The following is a 15,650-nucleotide window of genomic DNA, read 5'->3' on the forward strand; positions in this document are numbered from 1 at the left end:
CACCATTCATAAATTAGTAAGTCAAGAGAAAACTGGGGAAATAGACTGAAACTGTGTGAGAAAGAGAGCCTAGCATAACAAACTCGATTTTACCCTCTAGCCCAGGGATTTTCCAACTATTCTGGAAGCCACACTATTGTTTGCCAGTAGAAAGCTGCCATAAGATATCAACATGTAAGTTCTATAGAAAGAGCCAACGAGGTAGAGGGCAGTCCCCATGCTCAGCCCACACTATGCAAGTGCAGTTTTAAAACCACAATTGTGTTAACTTAAGCAAGGGAGTGATACAATAAAATTTACTCTCGAGGCGCCTGGGTGGCTCAGTTGGTTGAGCGACTGCCTTCGGCTCAGGTCATGATCCTGGAGTCCCGGGATCGAGTCCCGCATCGGGCTCCCTGCTCAGCGGGGAGTCTGCTTCTCCCTCTGACCCTGCCCCCTCTCATGCTCTCTCTCTTTCATTCTCTCTCTCAAATAAATAAATAAAATCTTTTAAAAAAAAAAACAAGAGAGTAAATTTTATTTTACTTTTTTTTTTTTTTTTAAAGAAAGCACAAGAGCGGGGAGGGTCAGAGGGAGAAACAGACTCCCCACTGAGCAGGCAGCGCAATGCGGGACTCGATCCCGGGACTCCAGGATCATGACCTGAGCCGAAGGCAGTCACTCAACCAACTGAGCCACCCAGGCACTCTTTTTTTTTTTTTTAAGATTTATTTATTTGAGAGAGAGGGAGAGTGCATGTGCACAAAGAGGGAGAGAAAGAAGGAGAAGCAGACTCCCCGCTGAGCAGGGAGCCTGACATGGGGCTCCCTCCCAGGACCCTGGGATCATGACCTGAGCCAAAGGCAGACCTTAAATGACTGAGCCACCCAGGCATCCCAAGATTTACTCTCTTGACATAACACCCTGATGGATGTTTAGAGAATTGCTCTGAGCAGGGCAGGATTGGAGGCAGAGATGTCAATGAGGAACAGTGGCAAAAGCCACAGCAAGAGATGAGGATATGCGCCAGCGTCATGGCAGTAAGAATGGAAGAAAGGGGGGAGTTTTTGAGGACCATCAGAACGCCCCGGTGAAGCTAAACTGAGCCCATGTGTGGCGGTATTACTTGATCCCAATTGGCAGGTTTCTAATGGAGAGATCACTCACTACTCAATTCCCAGGAGGAAGAAGCTATCTTTTCTATGTATTGTGTAGTAGCTTACCTAGTATTTCTAGTCAACTTTCCTAACTAACCAATGCTTAACATTTTTTTTAAAGATTTTATTTATTTGAGAGAGAGAGAGAGAGAGAGAGCATGAGCGGGGAGGAGGGGCAGAGAGAGAGGAAGAAGCAGACTCCCCACTGAGCAGGAAGGTCTTAACTTCTTTAATAATAGCTTTTCTCATATCCAATATTTCAACCATCAGTTAGATCTGGTAGGGTTTTGTTTTGTTTTGTTTTGTTTTGCCTCTTAAAAACACTACTATATTCTGTTCTAAAACAACATAGTCAAAGTAGCTTTAAAAAAAAAAGAAAAAAAAAGCTCTAAAATGAGCATACGCCATTCCATCTCCCTCATTTATTTTATTTTACATTACCTTTCAGGGCATTGCTGGAAAAAAGCCGTCAGCTGCTGCAAAAGTACTGGCCAGCAATCAGGTCTGTGTTCAAGCATAGTGATCAAAGGCTGAGGATGATTTCTGAAAAGCACAGAAAGTCACATTGGAAACTGTTGTTTAGGGACTAGAAATTCTCAATATCCAAATAGAGCAACAAGGGCCAATGCCATCTAGAAACTTTTTTCTAGGATTCAAAACTATCATTTGTTGCAGAGCTGGGTCATTAGAACTAATATTTTTTTCCTTTACCTACCTGTTTTGCAGAAAAGAGAATCAACTCTGAGTCTTAGGGATCCAAATTTGAGCACAAACTCGGCCACACAATAACTCTGGGACTTTGGTCAAGCTATTGAATCCAGGACTCGGTCATATCCATCTCCTTGGGTTTCTCTATTCCTGGAAATCTTGGGCCATCTCCCCCTCCTCTCTTTCCAAACCTGGAAGGTTCTATTTCCTCTAACATTGCCCCAACTTATACGCACTCTCTCCTTCTCTGTTCCTACTTACGCCCTGTTCTTCTCAGGTATGGCTCCATTCCTCCAGCATATTTAAGATAAGGAAAAAGAAAACATTTCTCCCATCTCAAAATAAACTCTTTAAACTGAAAATTCTTAAAATTTCTATTGAACAAGAATGAGAAATTTTATTTGGGCTACATCCATTAAGATACCTAAAGAGACTACAAAACATAAGATCTGAAATCTGCAAGATTCTCAAATAATGAGGTTTAAGGAAAAAAAAACCCACAAAAAAAGGTTATTTTAAATAGTTCAAAAAGCCTATTAGAAATAGTAAGTTCATTAGCTTTTTAAACTATGAAGTACTATATGAAACTTTTAGTTATTATTGATATGGCTTTTTCCTCCAAAAAAATTAATAAAACAATTAAAAAAAACCCTTTCCTTTTTTACATAAAAGGAATCATATACATAATACTCTTTAATCTCAAATTTTAACCCTACAATGTATCTCTAGCAAGGTTTAAAAAAAAAATCAAGCCATCAATTAAACCCAAATGACTTTTTTTTTTTTTAAGACTGTCTTCTTGGTGATTCTCAAAGGTTAGTATCAACATCACCTGGGAACTTGTTAGAAATGCCAATGGAGGGGGCGCCTGCGTGGCTCAGTCCTTAAGCGTCAGCCTTAGGCTCAGGTCATGATCCCAGGGTCCTGGGATCGAGTCCCACATCGGGCTCCCTCCTCGGGCAGGGGGAAGCCCACTTCTCCCTCTCCCACTCCCCCTGCTTGTGTTCCTGCTCTCACTGTGTCTCTCTCTGCCAAATAAATAAAATCTTTAAAAAAAAAAAAATGCAAATGGATTAGCAGGCCCCAGCCCAGACCTAATAAATAGCCCTCCAGACAATTCTGAGGCCCTGCTATAAAGCAGTGGTTCTCAATCCTCGTAGCATGTTTGATTCATCTGTGGAGCTCTTTTAAAAATACCAAAAATACCGACACCCCCCCCCAAAAAAAACAAAAACAACAAACGATACCCAGGCCTCAATTATATTGGGGTTGCTAGGAGTGGGGCACAGGCATTAGTCATTTTTAAAAACTCTTCCAGCAGTTCTAACATGTTGCCAGGGCTGAGAACCACTACAAGGAAAAAAGCCCCAGAAGAGGGAGGTGAAGAGTCAGCAAGTTTTCGGAAGTCTCGCTCCTCTTAAACAGCAAAGTATGGCAGGTCCGTCACACGGAAACTCTGGAGTGAAGCATGGCTCTGCCACAACTCCACAGTTCCCTCATATTAGAACACCATCTCTTGACGGGCTCCTCAACCTCACCTAATCTATCACGCGCTAGCGTCACTTCCTAGCAGCCTCCCGTTTGTCACAGCACAGGCTATTTCTGACTGATCAGATGACTGCCATTGCTAAGGGATCGCTCCAACGCTTTCTGCCAACACTCAAAAACCCTATCAAAATCCTATTTCCAAATCCCAAACTCGCTGGCACTTAAACCTACCTAGAATTGCTTCTGCTCTAGTTGCCACAGATGTTAACAAACAAATGTTCCAAATCCTGACAGTCTCCCAGGAATGTCACACCAGCCAAACTTCTAAGGTTGAGAGTTCAGTAGGTCATGTTCCAGTAGACATGAATAAAAAGGAAAGAACAGCACCTGCAATCATTTTAGGTATGGGTTTGGCTCCTGCCAAGCACCATATTGAAATGAGGAGCATCACATAGGACCATCCATTAATACTCCACCTAACGGTGGCATTTATGACTATTTAAGAAGAATATCCAACAAGTTATCACGTCATTATGTATTATCACACATTGTGTGTGATCATAAAGCACTTAAGTGCTTTTCAATACTCTTCCCTTATAAGTTATTCCTTCCTCCATCTCGATCCTCACTCTCCACAAAAAAATGAAGTATCTATTTATTGTTTGGGTGGGGGTTTTTTTTTCTATCTACAGTTTAAAATTTTTGTCCAAATTAAATCGGGTCAACAGAAATAAGAGGTAGTAATTTTAAAGTAGGATCGGGGCGCCTGGGGGGCTCAGTCGGTTAAGCGGCTGCCTTCGGCTCAGGTCGTGAGCCCAAGCCCCACGTCCAGCTCCCTGCTCGGTGGAGAGCCTGCTTCTCCCTCTCCCTCTGCCTGCCACTCTGCCTACTTGTTCTCTCTCTCTCTCTCTCTCTCTAATAAATAAATAAAATCTTAAAAAATAAATAAATAAAATAAAGTAGGATCAGGAATGCTGCACATATGGCCAATGTAACTTAGCTTCTACTACACTGGAATTGTGGAAACCACTCTAGCTTTGTTGCGTGAAGCTAAAGGCCTGTTTTGCTAGCCATTGGATTCAGCAAAGTCTATTTAGTATCTCAGACTTAAACACTAAAGATGAGATGAAGTAGAAGATAGGAGAATAGGGATTATCCAGATTAATTACTGATTTAGACATCTGGATAATTAACTTTTCCAAAGAATTTATTATGTCTGATCCAAGTGCAAATATTGCAGAGAATAATATACAATATTGATTCCAAGAAGCTCTCTTGAGGCAGAAGGGAAGTCCAAAATAAGAACACTGAATCTTACTAGTGATTAACATTTGATTATAATATTTTACTATTTCAACTGAATACAACCTAAAATCAATTATAATTGCCAAAATTTTGTTTTAATACTTTGAGCATAATGAAGCAACGAGCTAAATTCTCCCTTGTGAATCATCAAATTGGTGTGCAAATACAAATCTAGAAAGCTTTATGCTTACTAGGATGAATGCATTTTCTAATTCAATATACTTTATGGTGCAACTGCCATGCATGAAGTTTTCTCAATCTTTGCACTACTGCTACTTGGGGTCAGAGAATTATTTTGGGGGTTGTCCAATGCAATGAAGGATATTTAGCAGCATTCCTGGCCTCTACCCACAAGATGCTAATAGCATCCAATATAGTTATGACAATCAAAAATGTCTCCAGACATTACCAAGTGTCCCCTAGGGGGCAAAACTGCCCCTGGTTAAGAACCATTGCGTTACTGTAAAATGACAAGCACTTACGAGAGGCACAAAACTGATCAAACCATGGTACCATTCCAGAGCTATTAAAAAAAAAAAAAAGACTATGATTCCACCTCTACCCTTCCTTACACTGAACCAAAAGCAATCAATCATACTCAAATGTCTAAGTTTCTAATGGAAATATAGTCATCAAATATTAACATTAGGTGTGCAAGAGTAACACAATACAGCAGAAACTCCAGAATTTTACATGGAAAACTCATGGAAAATTATTCTTTTGCAAAATATAGAATCACGTTCCAAAATAAACAATATTCAATAATATACCTACTAATGTGGGTATGATAGAAAACGGTCATTTTTCTATTTAAAATATTATCATTGGAACATTTAAGATGTCATAAGGCTAAGTATAATTCATTCTTAATGCATTCAGGGACTATTAAATTTATGGATTATTCAAGATTTCTCTTTTCCTTCTTCCCCTTATTCACTACTCGTTAGCCATTCCACTTCGTTCAAGTACATCCAACTGAGAAAGGTCAAGGTAAATGAAAGGATCCACGGTTTAAACAAGTCCCCTCTGTTCTTCATTAGAAGCACTGTTGATCAAAAAAAGCATGTGGTACAAAAGACCACCAAGCAAAACCTTAGTTATGCCTTAAAATTTCACTTATCCCCAAACCCATTACTCAAGTTATACAAAGTTGACTATAACACCTTATTCAAAATGGTAGATGGGTTGACCATACAATCAACCTGATCACTTGTAAAATTAATAGTGGCAGACAATAAGCTATGCAAGTTTTGAGGAACAAATACAACCATGGGATGCTGTCATCATTATTATTCATACAAACAGTGCCTACCTAGCTTCGTTGGAATCACTTACTGTTTCCTATCTCGGAAAAAAACTGCAAGCAGAGAGGAGAAGGAAAATACTGAAGGGAAAGCAATGAACTAAAATGATTAAAAGGGTCAAGAGTTCCAGATTTACATTCTGGCTCTGCAACGAACCGTGTGATCTCAGGCAAGAGAATTAACCTCTCTTGGGCAAAGTTTCTTCATCTATAAAATGAGGACATCAGACTAAGTAGCTCCCAGTGCTAAAGATAGACAACCCAAGCCACCCATTAAAGCCCTAACCTTTGTACTGCTCCAGACTAGATGTAGGACCAAACCCTAGAAAGGCAGAAAGCAGTACAGAAGGCTCTCAACTGTTAATAATTCTATGCCAAGCTTACATGGCTCTAAGGCTAATGTTTAATAAAATCTAAGCCTCACAAAGGAGTCTCCTATTTTTATTTTTTTTAAAGATTTTATTTATTTGCTTGAGAGAGAGTGAGACAGCACAAGAGAGAGACAGCACAGAGGGGGAGGGAGAAGCAGACTCCCCACTGAGCAGGGAGTCCGATGAGGGACTCGATCCAGGGACCCTGGGATCATGACCTGAGCTGAAGGCAGATGCTTAACTGACTGAGCCACCCAGGTGCCCCAGGAATCTCCTATTTCTAATCTCAAAGAGATAAACCATAGCATATTTATTTCAGAGAGAAGTACGGTGCCCAGAATGAGCACAAATTTTCAAGTCGGAATTTCCCAACTCCTGAGACATCCAATAGATTCTGCTCTCCTCTTAAAAGGGAAGAGCACTGTTTCTAAAGATTAAAATCAATACAAACCAGGAGACCTGGTCTCCCTTCATTGGCCTCTAGTGTCTCTTATCTCTCCCTCACTGTGTGGTTTTCGTTTCTGCCATAGAGGAACCAATTTGTCCTCCATTCTTTGGCACTTTCCCATTTTATGATTTAAAAATGTCTTAACTGCCATTTTCAGTAGAGCATTTACACTGTACCTAGCACATGGAATACTCCATCCATGGGGTACCATTCTGATTAACAGGCAGGTAGGTTTGTATCTTAAAACCAGAGCAGAGGCTGCCTGAAAGCTGGATCTGTCTTATTCTAGTTAGGTTTCCCTTCCAGTGCTGAGGCAAAGCTACAATAAATGTAACTCACACCACACACTCTCCCCAAAGTACCTTTTAAAACTCTTTCACTGGATCGTGAAAAACCAACTTATCCCAGTGCCTCTAGTACATGGTTTCAAGGTCCACATTGCTCAAGGATAAAAAGCACAGAGGAAGCACGCAGAGTTGGTACCTAACACTTCAGTCCTCCCCACCCTTTAATAATATTGTCAACAACACAGCGCAGTACACGCAACCTAACAGAATGGAGTGGGGCAGGAATGAATGATAAATGCACAGTTCCGCGAGACTAGCACTGAGGCAATGACAGAATAAGGTATAGAACTAGTTTCACCTTTCCAAGTATAAATACATCAATCTTAATAGAAAAGAGAAAAAAAAATGAGGCTTGCGGTAGGCAAATCAAAAAGCAAAAATTATTTGTAACCTTTAGGTCACCTCAACCTTTCTGCTCCATCTCTGAATACAGGAAAGCTAGGATTTGATTTACATCATAAATTCAGCGATAGACACAGATTGTGTTTTCTGTGTGAGGAAACAATGCCTACAGTCACCATGCATTTTCATGTATGCAGCTGTGACCCAGGCGCTTTCAGAAGCATAACATAGCACTTACTACATCAAATATGCATTTTAAAAGCATTTCTCTACCTGCTCTGAATTTTGATTTGAAAGTGCTGGTTAGAAGCCAAAAAGGGATTAAAAAAAAAAAAAAAACTCTGCAGATTTTAAGATTAAAAAAATGCATAACAAAAATTTAAGATTCCATAATGATTATTATTATAAAAAAGAAAAACTACACAATAATTGTGAATTATCCTGTTGCATTTTTAAGGCACATGTATTTTTCCTTTCCACATAAGCTGAAGACAGGAAGACTTTTGGAGCAAAAAGTATTTTAATTTGGACATTTTGACAAATTTTGACAAATTTGACTATTTTCTTTGGGTCCATAAGGCAGATAGGGAAAGTGCAAGATTTCTTTGAAAACACAGTTCATATTACAATTGTTTCTGTCCTCATACTGAACGTTTTGCAGGAACCCTACTTTGAGAGGCAGGGTTTTAACGCAAAGGTGTGTGCCAACGTTAGAAGTTTGAAACTATTCTCGGTAGGAGGTAATGGCTGTGGGGAAACAAACACTTAGGGTTCCAAAACTTCTATTCTTAAGTAACCTGCCATGATTGTAATATATATATATGTATAAAAATAAAATTGAATTAAATTTAAAAACTAGAGACAAGATAAATTGGCTAATAAGGCCAAAATGATATTTTATGCCCTTAAAGACACTGATCATCAAATTACCATAGCAATTTTTTTAAATTAAACATCCACCTTTAGAAGAACTTAAAAGCACTTTCTAGGGGCAATCGCTTAACTGGAAGACCGTACAATATGTGTAGCTTATTCTTTAGGTCTAATTATAAATCTCAAGTGTAAACCCCAGGTGATTAGAACCATAAACTGTGAACAAAGACTTCCCTGGGTGGGAAAGAGGAGAGAAAAGAGGAAATGAAAACAGAAGCAAAACATGTAGTTCAACAGAAAGCATCAAACTGCAAAGAGCCAGATGGCCCTTGGAAAGTAATGGGTATGCTTCCCCTGTTACTGCCCTCGCTTCTTTCTTATCATTAACTCTGCTGGGCTTTGTTCTAGTCAGAGCTGTCGCTGATAATCCCTTCTTACTCGTATTCGTTTTCATCAATTTTCTATAAAGATGTCCCTTTATCCATTAGAGCAAGAATTCACAAGCCCTCCAAAATGACACCCAAAATTTTAAGGACGTGTGTGTGTGTGTGTGTGTGTGCGCGTGTGTACATTTTCTAAGGAAGGACCAAAACTTTTATGAGATTCTCAAAGAAGGCTCTTGCTCACCCCTCCCCCAAAAACAGCAAATACCAGTGAATTAAAGTATAGGTAAGGTGATTACTGCAATTCAGGCTCGTCAAACTCCTGCTTTCAAAAAAAAAACTACAAAGTAAGCACAATCTCCCCCCTCAAAAAAAGGTTATATATGATATGCCCCAAAATGGTAGGTACCCAAGTATTGAAGTTTTTGTAACTTCAGCAAAATTAAATATCTTAATGTAGTCTACTGGTTCCAATCCCTTATGGCACCTTGACTGTGTAGTACAGATGTTTTAATAATGGGGTCATGCTTATTTTATGCTAAATAAAACCAAACATCTACATCTCAGGGGATCCCTCTAGATAATATATTCAATTACTGAAATAATCAGCTCCCCCAAAAGCAAAATGCTCACTTTGATTCCCGCCCCCTGCCAAAAAAAGCTAGACGGCCAATTTTGTAAAGAATTGCAGGATTCCAAGCAACCTCATTAAGAAAAATAATGTAATATGGAAATCTGCATAGAAATGAAAAACAATACTTTTTAATTTTTTTTTATGTTTCAAGTTTTTACTTAAATTCTAGTTAACATATAGTGTAATATTCATTTCAGGAGTACAATTTAGTGATTCATCACTTGCATATAACATTAATTACTCTTGGGGTGCCTGGGTGGCTCAGTTGTTGAGTGTCTGCCTTCGGCTCAGGTCATGATCCCAGGGTTCTGGGATCGAGCCCCGCATCAGGCTCCCTGTTCCACGGGAAGCCTCCTTCTCCCTCTCCCACTCCCCCTGCTTGCGTTCCCTCTCTCGCTGTGTTTCTCTCTGTCAAATAAATGAAATATTTAAAAAAAACAAAATAAAACCTTAATTACTCTTAATTAAAGACTAAGGAGTTTATTTCCATAACTTACAAAGAATAGTTTACCTCCAAAAATAAATGTAACAAAGGCAAAAACACTAAAAGTTCACTGGACTTGGTAAGCATACAAAAAGATTACAGAATAAATAAAATGTGGTATTATCCATGCAATGGAATATTATTCAGCCATACCACATAGATGAACCTTGAAAATATTATGCTAGGTGGAAAAAGAAAGACATAAAAGGCCATGTACTGTAGGGATTCCATTTATATAAAATGTCCAGAAGAGGCAAATCCACAGATACAAAAAGAAGTGTTTTCCAGGGCTTGGGGGTAAGATATACTAGGGAATGACTGTTAATGAGGCTTCTGTTAGGGGTGATGAAAATGTGCTGGAATTAGATAGTTATGATCTATCTATCTAATTCTATCTATGATCATGGTTAGACAACTTTATGGATATAATACTGAATTGTATGGTTTAAAAAGTTGAATTTTATGGCATATAAATTATATCTCCAAAAAATGCATTAAAAAATATCTCAGGGGTGCCTGGCTGCCTCATTTAGTGGAGCATGTGATGCTTGATCTTGGGGTCATGAGTTCAAACCCCATGTAGGATGTAGATTACTTAAATAAAACAAACATTAAAAAAATTTCAAATTTAATTCAGCCACATACTATCTTAAATTTAGTTAACCTCTTCTTGATTTTAGAAAAATTCATGTGTATCATGTGAAGTACAATACCAACAGAATCAAAATAACTTGAATTTCCCTTATAAAGGAACTAAGTTCAAATCAGAATCTCATTTATTACCTCAATACACCTGGTTCATTACGCCCATTTCTTTTTAAGATTTATTTATTTGAGAGAAAGAGAGCGCGCACAAGCAGGGGGAGCAGCAGGGGGAGCAGCATAGGGAGAAGGAGAAACAGATTCCCCACCAAGCAGGGAGTCCGATGCGGGACTTGATCCCAGGACCCCGGGATCATGACCTGAGCCGAAGGCAGATGCTTAGCCGACTAAGCCACCCAGGCACCACGATTACGCCCATTCTTAAGGATGCAAATGTGGGAGGCAAGAGAGTTGTATCTTTTTCTAATGACTAGGAAATACCATGATGTTGTTTGGTTATTTTAGCCATTCATCCAACAGGTGATTCTCAAACCTGTTTCCACAACAGAATCCCTTAAGACGTTTTAAAAAATATATAGATTCTAGGTACCCACACTGGCTGACACCAAGCTTTCTAAATCAGAATCTATAGATTAAATGCATTTCCAGGGATTCTTACCATTTCCACCTCTCCAGTGCCACCAGCAAATCTGAAAGGAGTGGTAGGCTAGGGAAATCACCATTTTGAAATCATCACAGTGAAAATTAGTTGGGAGGTTGGGGGTGTAATGAGGAGCAGGATATTTGCATGGTTCCAAGAATCTTTTCCAAAGATTATTTATTAGTTACAAGAGAAAAATGATTAACTCTACAGTGGAGAAACCAGACATCACCCCTGACTAGGTAACCAAAATTAAAGTCACTACTGAGGGGTGCCTGGCTGGCTCAGTCAGTACAGTATGTGACTCTTGATCCTGGGGCCATGAGTTTGAGCCCCACGATGGGGGTAGAGTTTACTTAAAAAAAAAAAATTTTTTTTTTTAATTTAAAACCACCAGTGAGGGATGAGATGGACATCAGTGCCTCCAGGTGTGAGATCCTGAGAAGGACACGGCATCACTTCTATAGATTTCCAAAATGTCAATGTCATGAAAGACAATGAAAGGAAAAGAGACTGTCCCAGACTTTAAAAGACTAAAAAGATAGGACAACGAAAGGTAACATGTGATCCTAAATTAGATCCTGCACACTAAAAATAAAAAGGAAAAAAGTATAAAAGGATGCTATGACAAAACTGGAATATGGACTATAGATTGCTATATCGATGTTAAATTTTCTCAGTATAACTGTTCTCTGATTATATGAGAATACCCTTGTTCTTAGAAAATACACACTACTGGGCGCCTGGGTGGCTCAGTTGGTTAAGCGACTGCCTTCGACTCAGGTCATGATCCCGGAGTCCTGGGATCGAGTCCCACATCGGGCTCCCGGCTCAGCGGGGAGCCTGCTTCTCCCTCTGACCCTTTCCCCTCTCATGCTGTTTCTTTCTCTCTCTCTCTCAAATAAATAAATAAAATCTTTAAAAAAAAAAAATTAAAGAAAATACACACTACTGAATACATACAATCTACTCACAAATGTTTTTCAAGAATTATACAGAATAGACAGAATGATAAAGCAAATGGGGCAAAGTATTAAACTCTTGATTCAAGGTAAATGATATACGGGAGGTCTTTTGTACTATTTGCACAATCTTTCTGGAACTTTGAAATTATTTCCAAATAATAAGTTAAAAAGCCAGACTTTCAAAACTCCCCACTACTCTTTAATTAAAACCCCACGTTTTCAAGAGAGATCTTGAAAAGACTGCCATAATATGAATATGCAGAGGAAAAAACCTTTGCCACGGCCTTGTGTGTTCTGGGCCATGCTCCCTCTCCTGGGCCTCCATCCCAGCCTTCCCCTCCCTGAACACTGAGCTCCAGCCACTGGGCCTCCTGTGCCTTGCTCCTATGCACCAGCTCTCTCTTACTGCAGCACGGAGGCACCTGTTTCCACCTCAAACTCCACACCCTTCCTGTGCTCTTCCCATGGTTGACTCCATCTCATTCTTCAAAATGGGCAGAAGAGAAAATGCAGAAGGAGTTTAATGCTGAGAAAAAGCTAGTTATCAAAATTAAAACTGGGGCTACGTTTTGATGTCCACAGCCACAAAATGGTCTTAGTGCACTGCGTGTCAGTCCTTCTCTCGGGAGTCTCTTGTTTTTCCATGTGATAGACCTAAGGGATGACCGTGTTTGCCTTAAGAACACAGTGAAAAAGAGAAGTATGAATTACAAAGTACTTCAGCCTTCAGGACACACATCTCTACGTTCTTAACATTAAGTCTCTAGGGCGCCTGGGTGGTTCAGTCAGGTGGCCGTCGGCCTTCGGCTTGGGTCATGATCCCAGGGTCCTGGGATGGAGCCCCACATCCAGCTCCCTGCTTGGCGGGGAGGCCTGCTTCTCCTTCTCCCTCTGCTGCTCCCCCTGCTTGTGCTCTCTCTCTCTCTCTCTGTCAAATGAATAAATAAAATCTTAAAAAAAAAAATCAACTACCTAAATAAACTACCTAACACTGTCCAAAGAGATGAACGAATACACATAGAGGGTGCATAACGAATCCGCTCAGGGTATAACCCTCCATTACCCTTGGTCCCATCACCCATTCAGAGCACACCATCTGCCGAAAGCATTTAATATTCCTTAATTTCAGAAAGTACAGCTTGATGTTGATCAGACCAAACCTTTCCACAAATAAGATTCTTAACATTTGCTATGTGTGCATGTAAGCCACTGTCTGGCACATCAGAATGGTGCACGAATTCTGGAACAAGCAGTCACTGCTCATGAATTCACAGCTACTTCCTCACTTCAGCAAAAGGAAGAGAGATCTTGAAAAGATTGCCATAATATGAATATGCAGAGGAAAAAACGAAAGGCAGAAGCACATGATAAAATTTCCGGGGGGGGTGGCATATTACAAAGCAACTAAGAAAATGAGCCTCAATAATTTATGAATCGTAAAAACTTAGTTTAGTTATTCTTCCTCACAATTAAAATACGCACCACAGATCTGTTCTCTGCCGCGCTTCCTCTATGGTCAATATTTGAGAAGGTTTAAGTAACTTAAGTGTGTTATAGAAAAATGGAGTTCAAGCTAACCAACAGAAAATCCGGACCATGGGCGCCTGGGTGGCTCAGTCGTTAAGCGTCTGCCTTCAGCTCAGGTCGTGATCTGGGATCGAGCCCCGCCATCGGGCTCCCTGCTCCGCAGGAGGCCTGCTTCTCCCTCTCCCACTCCCCCTGCTTGTGTTCCCTCTCTCACTGTCTCTCTGTCAAAAAATAAAATCTTAAAAAAAAAAAAAAAAAAAAAAGCTGGACCAAACAAAAGGGGGAGAAGAAAGATAAGGCTAAACTAAAGGATACATTAGTAGCAGTTTTTAAAAGGCAGGATGGGAGAGGGGAGGGCTACCTGGCTGGCTCAGTCGGTAGAGCGGTAAAGCGTGCTTGATCTTGGGGTCATGAGTTCAAGACCCACATTGGGTGTGTAGAGATTACAAAAAATAAATAAACTTTTAAAAAAGGCAATTATTATAAAAATTGTTCACAGGTAGAAAAGAGCTTCTAAGATTTTGAAAACTGTTAAATGCCTAAAACAGGGGTCACAAAGCTGTTGCCCTTGGATCAGATGTGTTTTGTCTGCCTACCCTGTATTTTTAAAAATCTGAATTGTCTTCCAGCATTCGGTGGTCGGGAGATTTCATATAAAATGTTATTAATACTGAAAGATCTGAAGGTCTCGCAACAATGAACCCCTATTGCCTCATTTTAACAACTGGCCAGCAGTTCTCCCCGCTACCAGCAGACTGGAAACCATGTAGGAAGCTTTGAAAAACCAATGCCTGAGGCACACCCTCCAGTCCTTCTAGGGAAAGCCCAGGCACCTGTACATATAAAAGCCCCTCAAGGCACCTGGGTGGGTCAGCCATTGGGCGTCTGCCTTCAGCTCAGGTCATGATCCCAGGGTCCTGGGATCAAGCCCCTGTGGGGCTTCCTGATCAGTGGGGAGCCTGCTTCTCCTTCAAACCCCCTTGTACTCTCTCTCTCAAATAAATAAAATCTTTAAAAAATAGTAATAATAAAATAAAAGCTTCTCAAAGGCTTTATTGTGCAACCAGAGTCGAGATTCATGCACCTAGAGTTGCACACATAACATATGCTAAGTATAAACGTGCTGTGTTCTTCCAGCTAACCCCATCCTAAAAATCATCAGAGTTGAAACCACATTTAAACATCCCCATTTAACCTTAAGTCACAAAACTAAAGAAGGGTCCAGCTAAGCAATATGAACTTCATTAGCCATACACACTCTAGTCTACTATACCTCAAAGCAAGGTCAGTAGACTACCTATGCATCTAAATTTTGTTAAAATGCAGGTTTCCGGTCATGTTCCACACATACATTACAAAAACCCAGAGTATGAGCTCCTGCTGCACCGTAAATACTGAAAACCAGTGTTGCTTTTTTAAGAGTTGCCAAGGGCTCTCTTCCCCTCCTGCTCCAAACAAGCATCTACCATCTGACCATGAAGAACACTCATTTGCTGGGGCCACAGAAGAATAGAGCAATGAGGTTTAAATCTCTCACATGCTCTCTTGCATTTGTACTTGGCTTGCCCTCACTAGACTGCTTTTCCTTTAGAAATGCTCTTTGGTTCTGATCTTGGTCTCTCTATTGTCCATGGTAGACGTGGTTTGATGAACTCGGTGCCTTGGCGCTTAGGAGGAAACAGGCTTTTTGCCCCCCAACAGGGAACAGAGGCCAGGAGACAGGATTAAGCAACTCAATATCCCCCCTGGTGTATCCCCAAGGGGCTCCTTGCTGCTTATATGTGGTACCTTTAAGCTCCCACAGCCTCAAGCAGTATTTCTCAATTGTGAACCACAAATGACCTATATCCAGATCACTGAGCAGCTGGGTAAACATGCTGATTCCCGAGTCTCTGCAAAACCAACTGCGTAAGAATCTCCAGCAACGGCTTGAAACGCTGCACTGTTAACAAGCTCCCCAGGCACTTCTTTGGCATAGAAAGTTTGAGAACCACTGAGCTCTAGGTTCACGAAAGAGAATACCTTCTCTAGAGCACCTTCCATGAAATTCACAGGAACCAGGGGAAGCCACTGGCTCACATTTCCGGTCCTCA

General features: G+C 40.4%; 1 protein-coding gene across 7 annotated transcripts in view; it reads right to left on the reverse strand.

Annotated features, from left to right (window-relative positions):
- The window catches only part of FOCAD (focadhesin), a 310,627-nt gene that overhangs the window by 241,587 nt on the left and 53,390 nt on the right, over positions 1-15,650 (reverse strand). For all 7 annotated transcript variants that reach the window (XM_027615362.2, XM_027615363.2, XM_027615366.2 and 4 more), the window contains one exon: positions 1,578-1,679. In XM_027615362.2, the coding sequence (XP_027471163.2) occupies positions 1,578-1,679 (102 nt within the window). The remainder of the gene's footprint in view (positions 1-1,577; positions 1,680-15,650) is intronic.

This window comes from Zalophus californianus, chromosome 13, assembly GCF_009762305.2.
Source record: "Zalophus californianus isolate mZalCal1 chromosome 13, mZalCal1.pri.v2, whole genome shotgun sequence".
NCBI lineage: Eukaryota > Metazoa > Chordata > Mammalia > Carnivora > Otariidae > Zalophus > Zalophus californianus.